The sequence below is a fragment of the Trichosurus vulpecula genome, chromosome 3 (assembly GCF_011100635.1).
Source record: "Trichosurus vulpecula isolate mTriVul1 chromosome 3, mTriVul1.pri, whole genome shotgun sequence".
In the NCBI taxonomy this organism is placed as follows: Eukaryota; Metazoa; Chordata; class Mammalia; order Diprotodontia; family Phalangeridae; genus Trichosurus; species Trichosurus vulpecula.
Genome location: NC_050575.1, coordinates 224,292,622 through 224,316,653, shown reverse-complemented (window position 1 = coordinate 224,316,653; position 24,032 = coordinate 224,292,622). Strand labels below are relative to the sequence as shown.

At 34.3% G+C, this 24,032-nt stretch overlaps 1 protein-coding gene across 2 annotated transcripts in view; it reads left to right on the top strand.

The window, feature by feature from the left end:
• The window catches only part of STRN (striatin), a 150,783-nt gene that overhangs the window by 59,002 nt on the left and 67,749 nt on the right, over positions 1 to 24,032 (top strand). For both annotated transcript variants that reach the window (XM_036750588.1, XM_036750587.1), the window contains exons 4-7: positions 530 to 608; positions 6,391 to 6,561; positions 8,831 to 8,960; positions 13,628 to 13,763. In XM_036750588.1, coding sequence (XP_036606483.1) covers positions 530 to 608; positions 6,391 to 6,561; positions 8,831 to 8,960; positions 13,628 to 13,763 — 516 coding nt within the window. The remainder of the gene's footprint in view (positions 1 to 529; positions 609 to 6,390; positions 6,562 to 8,830; positions 8,961 to 13,627; positions 13,764 to 24,032) is intronic.

Genomic DNA, 24,032 nt, shown 5'->3' with positions numbered 1-24,032 from the left:
TAAAGAGGGCAGATGTTTTCTCAAGAATCATCTTGAAAGTGATGCTTTTGATTTTAAATTGAGAGTTTACAAACATAATGTGTTTGGATTGAAAGTATATGGTATTGGTCATCTTTTTCTAATATGTTTTCCAAATTCAGTCGTCCACCAAACTTTTAATTTGGTGGTTTTCATCTTGTTGAATGTAAATTATCAGACCAGCTAAGTTTTTTGATACAGTTCATGTAATTTGTTTTGGTGAAGTGTTCATCCTGGTGGAAGAAAATCTCCAGTCCAGTTTAAGGTAGGGAGAAATCTCTCTTGCAGTTCTGGTCCTGTCAGGAGAGTAGAAAGACAATAATAAACTTTATATTAGAATTGAGTGATGGAAACCAGGTGTTAAAATAGATTTTACATGAGTCTTTTAAAGTGTATCTTTATCACATCTAGTTTATATTCTTAATCTTATAAATTTTACTGTTTTTATTGTAAATTGAGGTGTCCTCTGAAATGTAAAACATCAATTTTATTATAATTTAATGTCTTCCAGATGAAGGCAATGAAACAGAGGTGCAACCACAACAAAACAGCCAGTTAATGTGGAAACAAGGGAGACAGCTGCTCAGGCAGTAAGTATTCTATATTTAGTGTTATAATTTGAGAAAGAGAAGAAACTTTAAAAATTTGAGATCCCTTTGTATATATATTTATTGTTTGGTTTGAGATTTAATAATTTGTTATTTGTATTTTAAAACTTGTTGCTATACCAAATTTAAGTTACTTAATGCTTATATTTTCTTTAATTTATATTGAACTTTTTTCTGTAGTAGTAGTACTTATTTTCCATTAGGTGTTAAGTAGTTACTGGGAGTAGATATTCTTTTTCCAGAATTAGTAACTGTACCAGGAAAAAAAAACATTAAAAAAATTTACAATTATGTTTTCCATATGCAGTAGAGACAAATAATAGGAAAATTATAGCTAAGTTGAAGTATAAAAAGAGAATCATTTGATTTAAGGAATAATCTTGATACAGAAAAGCAGATTCAACCAGAAGCTAAAATCTTAGGAACCAAATTTTGAGAAAACCTGTAAGACTTAACAAGAGGATCTAGCAGAATGCCAGTAATTGGAGTTGATACTGTTGACTACATTCAGCAAAATACTTTATGCTTGTGTACCATAATGAATTACAGATGGAAAATGGTTGGAACAATTAGAAAACATTCTCAGTTGAAGTATGGGTAAAATATTAGTCAAGATAATTATAACAAAATAGAATAAAGATAATGGAATGTTTTTCAAGGAGGGGGAATAATGGCACTGTTGGGTACAAATGTAATGACATTTGTGAATTATTGGTTCAACTATGGTCCTCAAACATAACGGATTAACAATAGGTGAATATAATTGTTTTTGAACTAAAATGACCAAATATTTTAATAAAATAATAGTAATTGTTATTCACTCTATAACTGTCTTTCATCTATGAAGATGATGTAGATGACCCTCTCTGTGTCCTTTGAATGATTTTTTTAGTACTGCTAATAATGTATTAGAAGTTATGGATGTGTGATTCACTAGACGTACTATTTCGCTGAAATTTCAAAGAAGCCTTGTTTGGCTAGCCGTCTGGAAATCTGTTCCCATCTACCATGTTGTTAAATATAACACATTTGTCTGTTGGTCAAGGTTTGATTGTTAATCTGTGGTTAAGTGAAAGAATGAAACCCACTCATGAAGATAAGACTTAAAATATAGTAGTGCAAACAAGTGCAATGCAGTAAAATACAGTAGTGCAAACACAGGTAAACAGACCATATCCATAATTCAAACACCTGTGATTTTGTGGGTGTTGATTTCACCCAGGAAAATATTTTATACGTGTGTATCAAAATGAATTACAGATAGAAAATAATTATGGTAGATGATAGTTTGATTACCACCTCCATCTAGATAGTCTCTTCTCCCTTGGTTTCTGAGATGTCCTTCTGATTTTGTTATCTTTCTTAGCTTCTTTTCTCAAAGTTTTAGTATCTGCTTTTCTCTATAACAATTATTCTTCTACAGTTTACTTTCTCCCATTGCTTCAGCTGTCAGCTTTATGCAGAGGATGAACAGATGTGTTTCTTTAGCCATGAACCCTCTTCCAAGATTTAGATTTGTATCAGCAGCTATCTATAGGAGTTCTCTAACTTCATTTCCTTCTAGCTGCTCAAATCCAACATTTCCAAAACTGAATTATGTTTGATTTTTTTCACCTCTCTTATCTCCCACTTTTAATCATCTGTCAGTTTTTGTCAGTTCTGCCCCTCCAGTATCTCATATTAATTTCTTTCCCTAATCTCTCTAAGAGTGCTACAAATTGCACAGTTTTTACAGCATTTATCAACATTGTTGTCTGCCCTCTAAATATGAGGTCCTCATCCGGGGCTAGAGTCCTACTGGAATTTGTAAATCTTGACATTTTTTTCTTAAGTGAAGCTAGAAAAGAAAAGGAAGTTGTAGCTAAATGAAAGGATGGCTTACAAGTTCTTTTCGAATAGACAATTCAATTAATGTAGTTGGTTGAATTGGTTTTGTTGTATGTTCTGAGGCAAAAAAAAGCATTTCATTACATTTCATTCATGTTCATTTGCTTATTTAGTATTACAGAGCTTTTTATAGGTGTTTGCGAAGATAATGATAAAAGTAATTGTAGCTTGTGTCCTAACATCTGTTTTAGGGGATGAAGAAGTAGAGACATTCTGTGAGGGATATGATAAAGTACTTGAAGTTAAATCAAAATATACTGCATTCTTTGACTTTGGTACAAAGGCGGACATATTGGAAGATAGCAAAAAGATATGTTGAATATATGATTTAAGGTTAAGAAATCAGAGAAAACTTTAACAAAAGCTTATTCCCAGATATTATTCATAATTTCTTTGAGAATAAAAGTGAGAGGCACTATATTTGGTGAGCATAAAATAAAGTTAATTATAATTATATAGACAGGGAATTTATGTGGGAATCATTTTAGAATCATTAGTTAGAGCAAACAGAACAATTGACATAAAACTTGAGAAAACAAAAAATGAAAAAATACATGGCTGCATATAATCAAAATACGCTGATCTATTTAAAGAAACTATTGATCTTAAAAATTGGAAATGGCTAAGAACATTGACAAACCATTGCCATAATAAAGACAAAAAAGCTTGGAAATTGACTGACCTAATGGATAAATCAACAAATTTTGAATAATCTCTTACTATTTGCTAGGCATTATACTAAGTTCAAGATACAAAGAAAGTCAAGAATAGCCCTGGAACTCAAAGAGACTAGATTTCAATGGGGGAGACAACATGTAAATTAATAGGTACGTATAAGATACATTCAGAGTAGATGAGAGGTACCGTCAGAGAGGAAAACTCTAGCAAAAACTTGCTCACCTTAAGGAAAAAGAGATGATCACCAGGAGCAACATTGGTTTAGGATGTAAACTCATTCTCCAAATCTTGAAGAAGATAGTGGAAGATTATGAGTATTATCACTTTATAAAGTAGCAATAAACAATGAAAATAACAATCATATTTAAGCTTTCATGGGCGCAAATTACAATGAAGTGAAATCATCCCCATAACTTTTAAAGAAAAAACTGGTAAGAGTACGTCAAATAGATGAAAAATAAAATATACAATTTTTTTTGTAACACTTTTTTCACCATGAAGGACAGTGGACTCTAACATCAGTCAGTAAACATTTATTAAATACCTACTATGTGCCAGGGACTATGCTAAGCACTGGGGATATGAAAAAGAGTCCTTTTAAGAAATTCATTAGATATTCTGCATATGGAAGTGTTAATAGCATAGAAGAAAACAAAGATGGGAAGAGCAAGTGAATTAGAACAAGAAAGTCCACACTCAAAGAGAGTTTTGAGTGTGTTGAATAATTCCTTCTCAAGAGTATTTGAAAGGGGAAGATACCAAAAGCATGGCAAAAATTTTGGATTTTGATAACTAAAAGAATGTTGCCAAAAGAATATTAGTAACAGCTAATGCATAAACCTACGTTCTCACCTATAAGTACTTTTGCAAGAATAATTTATACACATATTGAGGACATTTATTACAAAGGCATGAGAAGGGAACAAACAGGTTTTGATGAACAATATTTTAGACCAAACCATTTCTTTATCTTTATTTACACTATTGGTTGAAATATAGAGAGAATATCAGTACCAGTTATACCTATTGTTTGTTGAGTACTTGGTAGAACAGAAAAAAGCACCTCCTTAAAAGCTTTCTGCCAATGAGATGTCTTCCCATGAATAAATCAAAATCACATAAGATTCATTTGTGGAACAATGCTGTGATTATTAATATCCAGCAAGGCACAAAACAAGGAAATCTATACTTACTAAAGATATTTGCCACCACTAGGGAGGATGTCTAGGGCAGCATCTAAATGGAAGAATTCTTATGAATGGTGAGGTCTTCCAGATGCTCATTGTGATGATTGTGTAAAAACCCACAATACTTCGGAGCCTCCAAAATGAGATCCATAATAATGCAAAAGTTTTGCTTGTTTGTCCACACAGGAAAAACTAAGTGGATGAGTGCATTGCCTCAAAAATTAGTGGCTTTCTTATTTCAGGTCTTCAAGAAAAGGTTAAATGATATCTTGTTGGGCATTTTATACTTGGTATGGATTAGGCTGAATGGCTGCTAAAGTTCCTTCTAGCTCTAAAATTCCGTAATTCTGAGAAAAGTGCTTCTTGCCCAGATTGTCATATGTTTGGATGGACAATTTATGGAGAGACCCATCAGTACATTTATCTTGGAAAGATGCGGCAAATATACAACAAACTGGGTCCAGAATTTAATAGGAGGTTTGAGTATTCTTTTCTCCAGATCACTGCTTGCAATTGTTGCAGAATTACTTGCCCCTTCTTTGGGGGAAATTTTTAGACTTGGAATAAATTTTTATGCTGCTTGGTACACTCCTTTCTTTCCTTCCCTCCTTCCACTAGCCTTAGTTTCTGAATTGGAGCTTTGTGCCAAGCATGGGCTCTGCTCCTTACTGTGTTTTTGGGTGTGATACTTGGCCCTGCTTAGTCTCTTGGGTTCCTATGCTGACTTCCACATCCAAGGTTAGGTCCACTTGGTTTTTTGTATTGTTGGATTTCTAGGACTTTCTATGGAATAACAAGACAGGGTACTGGAGACCTTGAAACTCTTGAGACCGGGGTATTCTTTTCTGATCACTGCTGCGCTGTGTGCTGGTTATTATCCACAGCTGCTCTGTGGAACTCCCGAGATCTCTACCTTTGGCCTTTCTTTTGACCACCATTCACTCTTTCTGCCTTTGTACCCCAAGCCTTACAGGCTACATGTCCCTAGTAGTCTCTGTTTGAACTGGAAGGCTACTCCGTACTTGTGCTGGTGAGTCCCCTTTTCCTTTGCTCTTGGCTTCTGGCTGACCTCTTTTGCGTTTCTGGAGTGGACAGAGCCACTTAGTATAGTTTCTCTTTGGATTTCTTGATCATTATTTGATCTGGGATAACCTTAGAAGGTATGTGAGGTGGCCTGCCTCTTCTTCAGATAGCCATCTTCAGTGGAATTCCTTAACATCTTTATTTTTAATATATTCTACTTGCAACAAAGTTTGGGATAATGAAATATACCCTTGTAATGCATCCACTTAGATATTATTGGTTCTGGAAAACTTCTTAAGGGCTTGTCTATTATGTCTCCTGCCTTTTAAGGGACCTCAGTTGATGCTTTACACTGGAAATATGTAGAGGGCTGTTGAAGTTTAGAGCTTCATCTCAGGTCCCAAGAGAGTAATTCAATAATAATAATGATGGCTTATGTTTCTGTAGCACTTTAAGGTTTATAAAACACTTTCATAACAACCCTGTGGGAGAAGTAATACGAGTAATATTATTCCCCTTTTACAATGGGGAAATTGAGGGTGAAGGAGGTTAAATGACATGTGTATTCATGTTATAAAATTATTGTTGAAGCAAGGATTTCAGCCTAGGTCTCCTGACACAAAAACTTATTTTGTTTTAATATAACTAACCATCCTACTTCAGCATCTAGAAGATACCTACTATCTACCCTATTCTCAGTGCAGTAGTGAATGTAGCTTTTAGGTATGTAAAGGAACAAAGTCTTGTTATGATAAACGTAATGAATAGTGTATTGTACATATTCTATCTACTAGGTTCTTTGATTTTCTCAGTGACCCTAGAGGCTGGTACTGTAAGAACCAGTCCCATCTGCAGCTGGATGATGGTTTATTAGCATGTTTTGTTAGGATAGTACTATACTGTGTTGGGCTTAGTACAGGCAATGAATTTAAAAATTAAGTTACAATATTGAGATCATATGAATAATTGTAAGAATCCTTTTTACACAGGTATCTGCAGGAGGTTGGATACACGGATACCATACTAGATGTAAAATCAAAACGGGTACGAGCTTTGTTGGGCTTTGCGAGTGATGTCACTGAGAGGGAAAATGAGAAAAATCAGGAGTCAGTTATAAATGGAGCAGAAGCTGAAATTCATAAAGAAACAGTTATGATTGGGTAAGTGTTTTATCTGGAAAATGTTTAGTTCATATTAAAATAGTCACCTTTTAACTATATTTTTGTTTGACTTTAAGGATAATTTTTGGATCTAAAATATGTAGTGGAAAGATTTCAATTAAAGTTCTCTTTTGTTGAAGAATTGAATCTCAGTCTTTCCTGATTAAGTTTAAGGAGATTGAGATTGATTATTTTCATCTGATCACTTTAAGAATGCTATTGGTGTTTTGAAACTTGCTAAACTTTGATGATTGTAGGTTTCCATTTAGATTTCTTTACGTTACTTGAAATTTGAATATTAAATATAGGCTTCAGTATCTTGAAACAAACCTACATATTATTGAGACCTTAATAGAAAATTGTATTTTAAATTCTCATTACATTGAAATTCATTCCAAATGATGGAAGTATTAAATTTCGTTGTTTGCAACTCAGAAATTGTATAAACTAATTGAAATTATAAAATTAATTTCTAGATGTGGAGTGTTTTTTAATCCATTTTTGTTTCTAATAAAACAACATAAAAATCTTCCGTGGTTAAAATGGCTTTTTTACATTTATATAAAAATACACTGGCTATTTTGTCATGATTTTCCTTTTGGAGTATGTACTTCAAATTTCTGTTTAATTGTATATAAAGTTATTATAAGACATATATAAAGGTATTTCATTGTTATTTACTAAAAAATCAATACTGTGATCTAGAATTGAAATGAAAAGGTACAAAAGCAATGAAGTTTATATATGTGTGTGTGTGTATATATATATATGTCATAATGTCTTTGCCTTCAGAGGAGATATAAGTTGACCTTCACATAGAAAATGTGCTGAGAACTTAGTTGTATTTAATTACTCATGTACATAGAATGTACAGGTAGCCATAAAAATGAGACTTTTAGAAGTAACAAAAAACCCAAAAAACATTGTAATCTGTTTCCTGGACCTTCATTTTCCTTTCAGAAAGAGCAGTTTTAAAGAATGTTGACTTGCTTTCAAGGAAAGGTGCCAGACCTATGGATATACATTTTCTGTGTATCCATAGACACTTGTAGTCATTAATTCTGGTTTTATTTTTACTCATTCCTCATTTTATCTTTAACTTAGAAGAAAAGAATCAATATCATTATGGAAACCTCCAGAAGAGGGCATCTGACTTGACATAGACTTTTCATGCTTATCGTTTCTCTTTAAACTGACCATGATGAAAGTGCCATTCTAGTTGTTTGTGAATCTGTCTGTATTTTGAATTCTGATAAAAATTTTAATTAATGCAGTTTTCTAATGGGATTCATTTGCTCTTTAAAATTTAGCCTACCAGTAGCTAACTGCTTCAATAAGAAAGAAACCTTCTATTTTGCACCCAAAATTTAAAATTTGCTCAATAATATGCATCCTTTACATTTGGGGACCATTTAATAAATTCCTTAACATAATGCAAGCCTAGTAGTATCTTAAAAGAGCTCATTGATTTCCAAGAAGGTAATGATTTTCTTACCAGTATTCAAGCCTTGTAATAATAGATTTTTTAAGTATCATATCAATTCATTACCTCTGAATACCTTTGTATTTACTATCTATTTAGAAGGAAAAGGATTCCTAAGCTGGAATTGGATTTTGCCACTTATGTGCTTGCTTCTCCCTTTACCTCTTTTTTTCCTCTCATAAAATACACAAACTTTTTGTTCCTCTTTCTGTACAGAGGGAGAAGATAGGAAAATTATTGAAAAAAAGTAAAGCATTAAGATGATAAAAAGGTAGTAACAAATGAAAAAATTGCCCTCAATTCAGAAGAGTTTCTTTGCATGAGACTATAGTTAACTTTCCCCTTCTCCCTGCTTAATGTAGGGGCAAATTAATCCTACAGGAAAAAATTATATTAATTGAAACTGCTTCAGGAGATACTTAATTCTGTAATTAGATGATCATATTTGAATCTGAGATAATGGTCTGTTGTTAGAGTGAAAGTTTTGCTTTAACACATAATGGCAGTTGAGGCAATGTTATACATGGATATGCCTATGTTAGTAACATGAAAGAAATTGTGACCTTAGAATAACTTAAAAATGTAGCCTAGAATAGTTCTTCATTGTCTTTCCCAAACCCTTGGCTCCTGGAAATCATTGATTTGTATAGGAAACTCTAGTCTATAATTTGGGGTTGTGGAATCGTGGCAAATGAGAATAAAATGAGCACTTGAAATGTCATGGATTAATGCTTTCATTGAAGTTTACTTTCTGTTAATTACCTAAGATGTTATACTTTAAACTAGGAAACCAGAGTTAACTGATTCTGCCTCTGTACTGGATACTTTCAAATTCCTTGAAAATGCAGACTTCAGTGATGAAGATGATGAAGATGATATTGATGGGAGAGAGAAAACCATCATTGATACTTCAACGGTGGGTCATATAAGTCGGAAAATATAAAAGTATCCAGATAACCAAATAAAAGAAAAGTAAAAATCATTAATCCGTGACACTTTTTGGCCCTTAAGTTTTTTCTGTAAACTATAAAAAATTCCTGTAATGATTTTAACAAGTATAGATCTTAAACTCAATATAGTAACTTTCCTTTGAAAATCTCAGTCTGTTTCACTGTTATCAATCATCAGGTATTCAATTCACCATCCGAACATTCCTAGATGGCTTGTGTTAAGTATTACATTATTGTGATAGTGCTGTGTCATTGGTTGTAACATAGCAGAAGCCATGGTACCTGATGGAGATAAAGGTCATCTGGTCAAGTGTAAACCCATATATAATGCTGTATCTTTTCTAGGGAGCCTTCCCTCTCTTGAACCCTTTAAAGCAGTGGTTCTTAACCTGAGATTTATAAACATTGATTTCTGAGGGTTTGTGAACTTGAATGAGAAATCTTTTTTTTTTTTAAATTTTTATTAACCTCTAGCCTGGAATTTAGCATTTCCTTCATTTGCTTAAAAGCATTCTGAGAAGCAGTCAGTAGGCTTCACCAGACTACAGGGGAATCCATAACACAAAACATCTTAAGAACCTCTGTCTGAGATTTCAGAATTGCTCAAAGACTTTCTCTCTTGTCTTTGCTGCTGTAGTCATTGCCAGTTTTCTGGTTTTAGCCCAGAGTCAAATGACAGTGATGTCAGCAGAGAAAATGATCCTAATCCTAGCAATGGAGTAACTATAAAGCTTGGCGTTAATCATTGCTCTTACTTAGGTGAAGGTTGACGTTTAATGGGTTACTCTTAGTCTCAGTGTGTCCATTGATTCTGATATGTAGCAGTTCTTACGGTAGTCCCTATGTGTAACTATTCTGATATGTAGCAGTTTTTGTGGTAGTCACTATGTGTAACTATATACATGGTCTACAGTTATTTATTATCTCTTGTTTATTTCTTTTTTCTCTTAGATTCTCTTAGATTATAAGTCACTTGAAGGCAGAAAATATCTTTTATACCTCTTTATTTACCTCACCTTTCCATACTCACAGTTGGGTTTCATTACCAATATTATGACAGAATTTCATACAGAATCACAAAATCTCATAATTGGAAGGGATCTTGATAAATAGTACTCGTAACATTCTGAGAAGTAGTTTTCTAGGCTTTTCTTAAAGACCTTTAGTAAGCTTAGGGAACTTACTACCCCAAAATTGAGCCATTTACCCAAATAAAAATCAAAGAAGTTTTATTGTTTGAATAATAGGCACATTTAATTCATTTTAGTAAACAATAAGCTCTTGAATCAATAAAAAATATTTATTGAGTGTCTACTATATTCTAGGCTATACATAGATACAAGTACAAGGAATGAAGCATTGTAAGTTAGTTACCTTTGAGGATAGGGACTGATTTGTTTTTGTTTTCCGAAGTGCATTTACACATAGTAGGCACTTAAATGTTTGCTCAGTTGAAATAAATTGCAAGGTATTATGTTTAGCTTATATATACAAAGAGAGATACTACACAGACCCTATTGGTTAGCTGCTTGAAATAATTGGTTTAATGGGTAAAGAGAGGCAAGAGTTGAGTACAAAGTAACTATGACGTGGGAGAGTATGATAAATATGAGATTTCCAGGGAATGTGCTTTGGAGAAATTTGAAGAGAGAATAATCACTTGTGATTGAGAGGTGGGGGTATGGAACAACTATATGGAGGAGTTGAGACCTGAGCTGGGCCTTGAAGGAAGGGAGTGTTCTTTTTTAACTGGAAAAAAGAAGAGAGTTGGAAAGGAGTTTCCTTAGGTGTGGAGGATCACATAAGCAAAAGTACATAGACAAGAGAATACCACATGAGAAATGGGGAAGGAAAGAGTCTTGTCTGGTTAAAAATGTAGCCCGTGTAAAGGAAAGTAGTATGTGATAAGGTGGAAGAGATAATTAGAGACAAACTGAGGAACATCTTGAATGTAACAATTAGGAGATAATACTGAAATGACTTTCCAGTTCAAGGAATATTGATTAATGAATCCTTATTATCTTAGAGGGAGGTTTGTAGTCACTCTACAGTGCTTTTAGTGCTGTCCCTTTTTTCCCACATAAAATTTTGTTTTTAGTGGGCTTAACATTCTGACAGAATTTTGGTCAGGTTGGTTCCATTTAAAACAGCCATGAAACATAGTGCACAAAACCTATTTTTCTTGAAGCTCTTATGATACATTGTAATAATTAATTTGCTTTTTACTTTTAAACTAAAATGGCTAATTGAGACAAACATTTCTAAGATCCTTCTTCTACCACTGATTGAGGCTGGGATTGCAAGTGTACAGAATATTCATTTAGCCTTTGGAGACTTCTGGGCAGATTTTGTGACATTCAGTGCTCCATGCAGCCTTCTTGTCGTTGACAAGACTTTACAACACCAACTTCAAGTCTCTCTCATATCATGAAGTGCAAAATGATTCCCTAGTTCTCTCTCCATACCAGTGACTTAGGTGGGGGCATAGAAATGTCCCTTTGACACAGAGGTATGAGGGATAAGTCATACATTTCATGGCAGAATCAGGCCTCAAAGAGATCTTGTTTGGTTAATTTTACTCATTGTTCTTACATTAGTCATATATTTAGGTCCCCAAGATAAACCATACAATTATAGGATAAGGAGACCTGGATTGTTGAAGTTCACACTGAAAAAACAAAACAGAACTTGGGAGTTTTAAATTGACCATTAACTCAAGATGAAACAGTAGTGTGATGTCAGCTACTAAAAATGATGATTAAGCCTTGGACATATTATAAAACAAGAAGATTAAATTGTTCTGTGATTCTCCAGATACCAGAACCAGGACAATACATGAATTCACTGTAGAGTTAGATTTCTTCGTAGTAACTTTGTAATGGTTAAACCTGACCAGAAAGAGAGTAAGTTGTAGTATAAAAGAATTTTTCTTGTTACTAAAAACCTTCAAACAAAGACTCTGTGACTATGTTAGGAATTAATTGGGAGTAAAATAAATTTCTTCTCCTATCCTTTTATATGAGTCTTTGGGAGTTCAAGTTACAGCCTTTTGAGGATGATGTCATATAGGATATCTATGCCCTCCCAGAAAATGTCCCAGTAATTGATCTAATATTGCATTTCTTATTATAATGTCACCTTATATTTGTGTAGTGCTTTTTACTTTTTCAACAGACTTGAGAATTTATTTCATATTGTATTTTGAACTGGATAGCAGCCTTGTAATACAGTTTGAATGTATGTTTGTTTTTACCTCTTTTATAGTTTGGACATCTGAAGCCTAGAGAAATTGTGATGATCTTAAATCCACGTTAACCAGTGGTAGCCATTGATCCAACTGCGTTTTTTTTTAAGATTTCAACATGAAAACATTAAGCTTAATTTCAGTCGTTCAACTAAATTTGGATCTCCACAAAGGATTTCAATAGGGTCTAGCAATGAAATAATATAGATTTTATTAGACTTGTTGTCAGTCTATTTGTCTATAAAGTAAAGCCTCTTTCTCAAAGTTCAAATGTTCAGGAAGCCAGATGAATAGAAAAGTTTGTTATAGGGTAGCTATATGTAAGTAGGAAGAATCTGGAAAGAAATGTAAGGTTAGAGAGGAGTAATAGAAACAAGTGAAAGCATGTAAGTATGGAATTCCAAAAGTCTGCAGGGATGAATTCCTAAATGTACATTCTATTCATTTGAAATAATAAGGAAATAGTATATTAGAAGTAAAACCTATCATATTAGTAGACCATGAAAGACAGGGGATATTTTATGAAGTTCTTTTAACTGTGGATAGAACTAGCATTGTGCAAAATGCAAAGCTGGTCAAGAATGAAATGCAGTGCCCAATTATTCTAATATAGGGATGGGGTAGATACTAGACCTGGATTTTCATTGGCATTGAAGATTCACAGATGAGGAAGCCCCTTCTGCTTATGCAGATTAGCACCTTCTATGTAATTTTATAGTCTTAGAGAGTTAGCCAGAACTGACTTATCAAACTTGCTGGCCCAGCAAGTCTCATAGGAACCAGATTAAAATATAATTGGGAAATGTTTAACAAGATAAATAAAAATACAGTACAACATAGATGATGATGATGATTTGTGTTTTTTTAGTCAATATGTGGTATGCAGGGATCCATTTCTATTTGAGTTTGACAGGCCTGGCCCAGAGCAGTGAGAGGCTAAGTGTCTTAACTAGGGTCACACACTAAGTATATGTCAGTCAGTGACTATACTTGAACTCTGATCATCTTGGTTCTGAGGCAAGCTCTTTTCCACTGTATCACATTGTATTTCAATTTTAATACAGTGTAGCTAAAATTTCTCACATTTCTATCAATCTGTTAAATTAAAAATGGTTCATCTTCTAGTGACTCCAGGTTTTCTGATGTAGCTGCAAAATCTAATAGGAAACAAACTTAAATGACTGCTTTAAAATATATAGTTTCTAAATTTTTATAAATAAAATATCTGTCTATTTGAGTTGACTACTATGTTCAGACTATAGTAAACATTTAGAATGCACATTTTTAAGGGGGAAAATTGAATTTTCCCAACTAGTGATTTGATTTACTTGATTTTAAGTGTGTATATCTTATGTACTAGTATTTTAATTTAATGTATTTTTTCATTAGATTGTTAGGAAGAGGGTGTTATCTGATAGCAGTGAAGATCAAGCTACAAAAGCAGCTCTACAGGAGTTTGATTTCTTGGGTGCCCCAGATGAAGGAGATGGAGAATCTAGAAGCGTAGGCGATGGAACAGAATGGGGTAAGGAAGTTTAATGGTTACCACTGAGGAACCTGAGAATCAGTCAAAAGGATATTTTGCCTAGAATTCATCCTCTCTCAGTGACTCTTATTGTATTGATAATTTATGAATGTTTTACTGTTAACTTTCTGTATCCAGAACATTTTAAAAATCTTGCTTTAATCTTTATTTAAAATGCAAGTGATAAATTTTGGAAAATAATTTAAAGTGACCTACAAAATTTTAAAGAATTTTAAGTTTTCTATGGAATTTCTAATTCAAGATTTTGTATCAATTGAGTATAAGAACATAGTAGGGAATTTTAGAGTTCTATTTTGCTTTTGTTTGCAGAAAAATGTAAGTCAGAAAGCTGTAGCTACTCATCTACTCAATTCAGATCTATGACTTTGAACCAAGGTATAAAACTACAATTTTATCTTAACTGGTACAAATATTTTAAAGAGTCAAATAACAACATAAAAGCAGTCACTTTTATAGGGTTTTGAGATGAAAAGAAATTACTTTTGTATGGTTTCTATGGCATAGATCTTTCTAGTATTCTGGAAAATAAGTAACACTGACAGAAGGTTAGCATAATTATAAACTTTTCTAAGATGATTTATTCCATTGTTAATTGGTTTAGAGTAATTTTACTTTGAAGAATGTGAAAATTAGACAGATAATAGTTCTACTGAAATTTATGTATTGGAAGAGATTATCTGTCTTTATATAAAAAGAGTGTGTGTGTGTATGTAATATGCTCTCTCTCTCTGTCACACGCACACATGCATGCACGTGCGTGCATATACAAAGTAACCTTGGATGGAAAGCACTAGGGAGAGGGGTTGGTAGAGAACCAGGAAGGACTTCTGGGAGAAAGTGTCAATTGAGCTGTGTCTTAGAGGAAGCCAGGGAGGTAGAGGTAAGGAGGAAGATCAGTCTCGGTGTGTGAATAGCCAGACCAAGCACATGAAGTCAAATGGAGCATCAAGTGTGAGGAACAGCAAGTAGACCAGTATTGATGGACTCTAAAGCTCTAAAGTAGAAGAAGAGGAATGTGTATAAGGACACTAGAGAGGTAGGTTAGGATTGGGCTGCAAAGAGTTTTAAATGCCAAACAGGATTTTATATTTCATCCTAGAGTCAGTAGGGAACCACTATGATTTACCAAATAGTGATAGTGATATGGTCTGGTTTGAACTTTAGAAAATCACTTTGGCTCTGTGGAGGATGGATTAGAGCAGAAAGGGGGCAATCTAGGCAGGAGGTAATAAGGGACTGAAATAAGGTGGTAGCTATATTGAGTAATGAGAAGGAGATATATACAAGAGTTGTTTGTTATGCATATAGAAATTACAAGATTTTGGCAACTGGTTGGATATTTCAGGTGAGTAAAAGGAACTGAAGGTGACACCAAGGTTGTGAGCCAGGGTGGCTAGAAGAATTTATTTTTTCCAGCAAAAATAAGGAAGTTTAGAAGAGGGGAGGGATATAGAACACCCAGCTTGAAATACCTAACAGGCAGTTAGTGATGTGGAACTAGAGTTCAAGAGAAATGGTAGAACTAGATAAGTAGAACTGAGAGTCATCTGTTTAGTGATGATTATTAACCCCAAGGGAGCTAATGAGGTAACCAAGGGAGAGAAAAAAAAAGTCCTAGAAAAGAACCTTAGAGTATATTCACAATTAATGGGTGTGATGTGTATGATGAACCAGTGAAGGAAACTGAGAAGATAGGAGGAATTAGGGAAGAGAACCAAAAGAGGGAAGTGTTAAGAAAACCTAGAGAAGGAATATTTAGGAAAAAAGGGTAGCTAACCATCTCAGTTGCTACAGAGAGGTCAGAAAGAATGAGGAATTGGAAAAGACCATGAAATTTGGCAGTTAGATGGTGAGTGATTTTGGAGAGATCAGTTTCTGTGATGTAGTTGGAGATGAGATTGCAGATGTTTCTGAATGAGCTCCAAATGGGTAAGTGACCTAGATATAAAATAGCCCATCACAAACAAATTAGAGGAACAAGGAAGAAATTATCTTTTCATATGTATGGCTAGGGAAAGAGTTCATGAACAAACAGGGGATAGAGAGGATTACAGAAGATAAAGTGGAGAGTTTTGATTCCATGTATATTTTTATCCAAGGAAATCTAATATGGCTAAGATTAGAAGGGAGACAGGTAACCCTGAAAAAATAATCTTTATAGCAGGTCTCATTTTTAAGCTACATAAGGAACTTACTCAAATTTATAAGATAAAGGACATTCCCCAGTTGATAAATGGCCAATGGATATGCACAGACAGTTCTTAAGGGAAGAAACTCAAACTATTTATAGTCCTACGAAAAAATGCCCCAAATCACTAATAATTAGAGAAATGCAAATTAAAGAACTCTAAGGTTGTACTTCATATCCATCAGTTGGCAAAGCTGACAAAAAAAATAAAAGGACAATGTTGAGGGACTGTGGAAAAACAGACCCGTTGATGAAACTCTGAATTAGTCCAGCCATTCTAGAAAGCAGCTTTAATTGTACCCCCAAATGACTGATTTGTATATATCTAGTGACCCATAAAAAGACTACTAGACTTGTACCCCAAGGAGGTTAAAGAGGAAAAGGTCCCAAATGTACAAAAATATTTATAGTAGTTTTTTTTTTTTTTGTGGTGTGAAGTAATTGAGAATTAAGGGGTTGCCAATCAGTTGAGGAATGGCTGAACAAGTTGTGGTATATGAATGTAATGGAATATTATTGTGCTGTAAGAAATGGAGAGAGAGTTTCAAATTAATCTGGGAAGGCTTTAGTTAGTCAGTAAAAATTTATTAAGTGTCTGTTGTATTCCAGGCACTGTATTAAGTGCTAGGGATATAAGAAGAGGCAAAAGACAGTCCCTGCCTTCAAGGAACTCATGGTCTAATGGGTGAAACAACAGATATTTCCAGTCAAATATACACAAGATAAATAGGAAATAATTAAAAGAGGGAAGGTACTAGAATTGGGAGGAGTTGAGAAAGGCTTCCTAAGAAGCCAAGAAAATGAGATGTTAGCTAGAACTTAAAGGAGGCCAGGAGAGCCAATGAGCTGAGATGAGGAGAGAGAAAAGAATATTCCTGGCATGAGAGTCAAGAGGAAATGGCTGAACTGAGAGAGGAATTATCTTTTTCATAGAATAGCAAAGAGGCTAGTGTCACTGGATCAAAGACTTTGTCAGAGACTAAGGTGAAAGAAGTCTAGAAAGGTAGGTGGGGACTAAATTAGAAGGGCTTTGAATGCCAAACAGAGAATTGATAATTTTGTATTTGATCTTAGAGGTGACAGGGAGCCATTGCAATTTATTGAGTAGGGGAGTGACATGATTGGGTCTATGCTTTAGGAAAATCACTTTAGTGGCTGAATGATGGATGGATTGCAGTAAGGAGACACATGTGATGGCAGACCTATCAGCAGACTATTGCAGTAATTCAGGGGTGAAGTTATGAAGGCCTACACTAGAGTGGTGGTAGTGTCAGAGGAAAGAAGGGGCAGATTTGACAGATGAAGCATAGGTGAAATTGACAGGCCCTAGCAACAGATTGACCATGGCGGGGTTTCTGGAACCAATAGAGGCACTACACTTTGCGATCCCATCACATAATGACTTGTTAGTAAGGTGGCCACACTGTCTTAAATAAAACATATCATTCAATATATCTTATAGAATTTCTCAAAATGCCCACAAAGCATATATCATTGTTCAGTGAACTAAACCATAATGTTCATAGCAACATCCTTAAGCAAAACATCATTCAGTAGCATTCCCCAAAATACTTGTTTATACAAGCAGGGGCTCCCAGGCCTGGGTCTTTCATAACATAACATATCATCCTTAAGGGGTAGCAGAAAATGCAAATACCATCCACCGCTAGGTTACAGCAAGTTACAATCTCTTCAGTCAATACAAAGTGTCTAAGTAAAGTCCTTCTCCCCACATTGCTGCTGCAGGCTTCCTCTAGCACTCTCTGGTTCAGGCATGCTTTAATGAGCAAAGTCCCAACACAAACAAAAACATCCAAATAAAGTTCTCTTCAGGGTGTGTCCTCCTCACACTGCTCTAGACCCTGCTTCCAAGTCCCGAGGGTTGGCTGGACAACAAAACGAACAAGGTGGGGTCCTTGGGGGTTCTAACTGTCCATAGCAATATATATATATATGTATATGTATATGTATATGTATATGTATATGTATATGTATATGTATATGTATATGTATATGTATATGTATATGTATATATGTATATGTATATATACACATATATACACACATATATATACATACACATATATACACATACATATACGTATATATACATACATATATATACATGCATACATATATATGTATGTATATGTATGTATGTATGTATATATATATATGGTTACCAGAGAGAGAAGCACCAACATTTGTGTTTTCAAAGCCTGGAAAAATTAGCAAACAGTAAAAAAAAAGCAAAAAACTGTGATGGTAAAAAGCTACTATAGTAACAGGGAAGATCAAGACCCAAACTCAGAAGAAGACAATGAAGTCAAAACCTCTACAAGCAAAGCCTCAAAGAAAAATGTGAATTGGACACAAGCCCAACAAGAATTTCTAGAAGAGCTCAAAAAGGATTTTCAAACTCAGGCAAGAGTGGTTGAGGAAAAATAGGTAAAGAAATGAAAACAAAGGAAGAAATTTACAGAAAGACAATTAACCCTGTGTTAAAAGAGGCAGAAAAAACACTGAAGAAAGTAACACTAAAAAACAGCATTGGCCAAATAGAAAAAGAGTTGCAAAAACTCACTGAAGAAAATAATTTCTTAAAAATTAGAATTGGGCAAGTAAAAGCTAGTGAGTATGAAACATCAAAAACAAACAAAATAAAAAGAATGAAAAACTAGAAGAAAATGTCAAATATCTTATTGGGAAAACAGCTGACCTGGAAAATACAATGAGGAGACAAAATTTAAGAATATTGGATTACCTGAAAGCCATGATTAAAGAAGGGACCTACGCACCACATTTCAAGAAACTATCAAGAAAAACTGTCCCAATATCCTTGCACCAGAGGGTAAAGTAGAAACTGAAAGAGTCCACCAATCATCACCTGAAAGAGATCCCCAAATGAGGAATATTATAGCCAAATTCCAAAGCTCCTAGGTCAAAGAGAAATTACTAAATGCAGTGAGAAAGAAACTATTTAAATACTGTGAAACCACAGGATCACACAAGACTTAGCAGCTACCACAGAGATGTAGTGGAGGGCTTGGAATACAATATTCTGGAAGACAGATTATCTGGGATTACAACCAAGAATAACCTAATCAGCAAAACTGAGTATAATCTTTTAAGGGAAAAAAGGATATTTAATGAAATTGAGGACTTTTAAGCATTCCTGATGAAAAGACCAGAGCTGGACAGAAAAATCTAACACTTAAATACAAGATTCAAGAGAAACATAAAAATGTAAATGTGAAGAAAAATCATAAAGGACTCAGTGAGGTTAAATTATGTACCTTCCTGTATGGGAAGATGATAAATGTATTTTCCAAGAGCTTTATCATAATTAGGGAAGTTAGAAGGATTCTACATAGAAAGCGTGCAAGAGTGAGTTAATTAAGTTGGGATGATGTAAAAAAAATTGGATAGATGAGAAAGGGGGATTCCCTGGGAGAAGAATAAGGGAGAGGAAGAATGGGGAAAATTACCTTACATAAAAATGGCATGCAAGGAAGAGTTTTACAGTAGAGAAGTAAGTGGGGATGAGAGGTGGGACACTTTTGAACCTCACTCACATCTAAATTGGTTCAAAGAGGTAAAATATAGATACATACTCAATTGGTAATAGAAATCTATCTTACTCAATGGGAAGTAGGAAGGGAAGGGGATAAGAGAAAGGGGGGTGGTGGTGATAAAAGGGAGGGTAGATAAAACAAGGTAATAATCAGGAGCAAAACAGACTTTAGAGGAGGGTCAAGATTAAAAGAGAAAGTGAGAAGAATAAACAGAAGAAAACAGTATGAAAGGACATGCATAGTTAGTAATTATAACTGTGAATGTGAATGGGATGAACTTACCCATAAAAGGAAAAAGATAGCAGAATAAATCAGAAACCAGAATCCAATAGTATGTTTTGCAAGAAACACACTTGAAACAGAGAAACACACATGGAGTTAAAATAAGAGGCTGGCACAGAATCTATTATGCTTTAGCTGAAATAAAGGGATAGCAGTCATGATCTCAGACAAAGCAAAAACAAAAATAAGCCTAATTAAAAAGGGATAAGCAGGGAAACTTCATCTTGCTAAAAGGAATCAAAGCTATAATATGGAAATAATATCACTACTATGTGTCTGTGCAGCAAATGGCGTATTATGCAATTTTAAAGGAAAAGTTAAATGAATTTCAGGAAGAAATGGACAGTAAAACTACACTGGTGGAGGACCTCTTCCTTCCCCTCCCAGAGCTAGATAAATTTAACTAACTAAAGAAAACTTTCTTATTTCTTTAGAAATAAGGAAGAAGTCAAGGAGATGAATAGAATCTCAGAAAAACTAGATATGATAGATGTCTTGAGAAAACTGAATGGAAATAAAAAGGTGTGTACCTTTTTCTCAGCTGTACTTGGCACCTTCACAAAAATTGACCATATATTAGGGCATTAAAAACCTCACAACCAAATGCAGAAAAGCAGAAATAGCAAATGTATCATCTTCAGACCATGATGCAATAAAAATACATTTTTGAAAAAGGGCCATGGAGGGATAGATTAAAAGCTAATTGGAAACTAAATAATCTAATCCTGAAGAATGAATGGGTCAAAGAACAAATCATAGAAGTAATCAGAAATTTCATTGAAGAAAATGACAGTGAGACAGTATTCCAAAACTTAAAGGATACAACCAAAACAGTACTTAGGGGAAAATTTTATCTCTGGATGCATTCAACAATAGAAGAGAGAAAGAGTAAATCAATGAATTGGGCATGCAACTAAAACAAACCAACACATTAGAGAAAGAACAAATTAAAAATCCCCAATTAAGGAAAGCGAAAGTCCTGACAATCAAAGGCAAGATGAATAAAATAAGAAAGTAAAAAACCCATCAAACTAATAAATAAAACTAGGGGCTAGTTTCCTGAAAAGATCCAATAAAATAGATAAAACATTTGTTAATTTGTTTTTAAAAAAGGAAATAAAACCAAATTATCATTCTTAAAAATGAAAAGGGTGACTGCACCACCAAACAATTATTAGGAGTTATTTTGCTTAATTATATGCCAATAAAAGTGAATACCTAAGTGAAATGGATGAATATTTCGAAAAAAACTGCCCAGATTAACAGAAGGTGAAATACAATACTTGAATAACCTTATCTTAGAAAAGAAAAAATTGAAGAAGCCATCAATGAGCTCCCTAAGAAAAAGTCCCCAGGACCAGATGGCTATTTAGAGAACAATTAATACCAGTACTATATAAACTATTTGAAAAAATTTAGTAAAGAAGAGTCAAACCAAATTCCTTTTATGACAGAAATATGGTTTTGATACCTAAACTAGGGAGAGCAGAAACAGAAAGAAAACTAGACCAATTTCTTTAATGAACATCAATGCAAAATTTTTAAATAAAATAACCAGCAAGGAAATTACAGCAGTATAAAGACAGTGCAATATGATCCGGTGGGATTTATAATAGGAATGCAGGGCTAGTTCAATATTAGGAAAATTATCAGTATATTTTACCATGGCAATAACAACAAAAATCATATGATTATATCAATAAATGCAGAAAAAAGCCTTTGACAAAATAAAAATCCATTCCTATAAATAACACTGGAAAGCATGGGAATCAGTGAAACCTTTCTTAAAATGAGAAATGGTTGGTTACTGGCTGTTGTCCTTCATTCTCATAGAGGACCAAAATGACATCACTATGCTAGAGTCAAGTTTCACCATGTCTGACTGTGGCTGATTAGACCAATACAAGCTCTGAATGTTCTACCACAGGTCAGGCACAAATAGTCCATGAAAACATTTGGGGTGGATTCTCTAAATTTACCCATCTTGCATTTCTTTTGAGCTATTTCAATTCTGCTTTGCTCATAGAGCACAGCACCTTCTCTCATGTGAGCATGTCACCTTCTCAGATATGGGCACACCATGCTGAGTGGTCCTGTGCCAGTGTCTCCCATGCCACACAATTCCAAAAGTTAAGAGAGACCTTGAAAGTATCCTTTTATTGTTTCTTCTGACCATGATGTGAATTCTTGCCCTGTGTGAGTTCTCCATAAAATAGTCTTTTAGGCAAGCGTACATTTTGCATTCAAACGAAGTGGCCAGCCCATCAGAGTTGCACTGTCTGAAGTAGAGTTTGAATGCTTGGCAATTTGTTTGAGAAAGGACCTCAGTGTCTGGTATCTTATCCTCCCAGGTGATCTTCAGAATCTTCCTAAGACAATTCAAATGGAAGTGATTCAGTTTCCTGGTACGACACTGGTGTACTGTACAGGTTTCACAGGCATACAGCAATGAGGTCAGCACAACTGCTCTGTAGACCTTTAGTTTGGTAGTCAGTCTCATACCTCTTCTCTCCCATACTTTCCTTTGGAGCCTCCCAAACACCGAGCTAGTGGTATCTCTCTAGATCTAAGAGCAAGCATTACTTGTAATAAGGACAAATTTGAAGACTAGAGGTGAAGCAAGAATGTCCATTATCAAAACTATTATTCAGTATTGTACTAGAAGTGGATTTGCATAAACAAAACTAACGCAATCAAAAATAGAAGGAAATGATGAGCCGGATGGCCTCAGAAAAACCTGAGAAAACTTATATGAGCTCCTGGTAAGTGGAGTGAGCAGAATAAGGAGAACATTGTACACAGTAATAGCAATATTGTAAGGATTATCAATCATGAAAGACTTAACTATTTTGATCAAGACAGTGATCCAAGAAAATGCTAATACTAATGCTAATGCTAATACTGAATGGATGAGCAATGCTGAAAGACCCATGATGAAAAATGCTGTCTACCTCCAGAACTCTGAGTTCAGATTGAAGTATACCTTTTCTTTCACTTTTTTTTATTTTTATTTTATTTTGTGTTTTCTGTATCAACATTCCTAATATGGAATATATAATTTTATGTCAAATTGCTCTCCCTCTCAAGAGGGGAGAGTAGAAGGAAGGGAAAGAATTTGGAATTTAAATTTTTTTAAATAGTTGTTAAAATTTTTTTTACATATTTTGAGAAATATTTAATGAAATAAAAATAATTTAAAAATAAAAGGAAACAGAGCTCAGAAATTATGCGTTGGCCAGGGTTACATAGCTAGCAAAGTACATGGCTGGAATTTAAACATAATATTCTTTGCTCTCCACCTCGTAGCTTCTGGTATATGGCAGACTTCTTGAAAACAAAAATCATGCCATCTTCCTTCCTCTCTCCCTCCCTTCCTTCCTTCTTTCCTTCCTGACACCTTCTCACTTTAGAGATTTGTAAATCTACCTCTGTAGAAGCTTTTTATTTACTCTTACACTTAATAACAGAAATTTGGAAACCTGCTTCTAAGTGATATATAGAACTGTCAGGTAGAATTATGTAAGCTAATAACAATACTAATAGCTAGCATTTACATAATGCTTTAAAATTTGAAAAGCACTTTACAAATATTATCTCTTTATTCTCACAACAATCCTGGGAGGTAGGTGCTGCTATTAACTGCTTTTTGCAGATGAGGCATTCGAAACTAAAGAAGGTTAAATGATAAGGCCAAATTTGAACTCAGCCAAACCAACAAGCTAGACTTTTCAAAGATGCAGATAATTGAGAAGGAGAATAACAGCCCTTGATCCTGAGAATTTTTTTTTTAATTCAAATGCTGAAATGGATTTGTGATCTTGTTTACATGAATGTTTCTTTCTGCAATACAGATTATAGTTGACCATGTTGTATGATTTGCTCCATGTCTTCCCTTAGATTTGCTCCAGGAGTTCCTCATCACATATTAGGGCCTTTTATGCATTCTGTTGACATCACAAGGATATAGACAGAAGAGATAGACTGCTCTCACTATGTGGCCAGTATGATATTTTTTATGTCATACTTTTTTTTTTCCATGGCATCCGCACTTTGATTCTTTTTATACTTCCTTATTTGATATGTGTTGCTTCCTTCTCACACTCACCATTTGCCCCTATGTTGCCTTATGAGTAATTATTATGTTTTAAAAATAACTTCTGTAGCACAGGGCCATATGCAGGCTTCAACAAGGCAATATGTCAC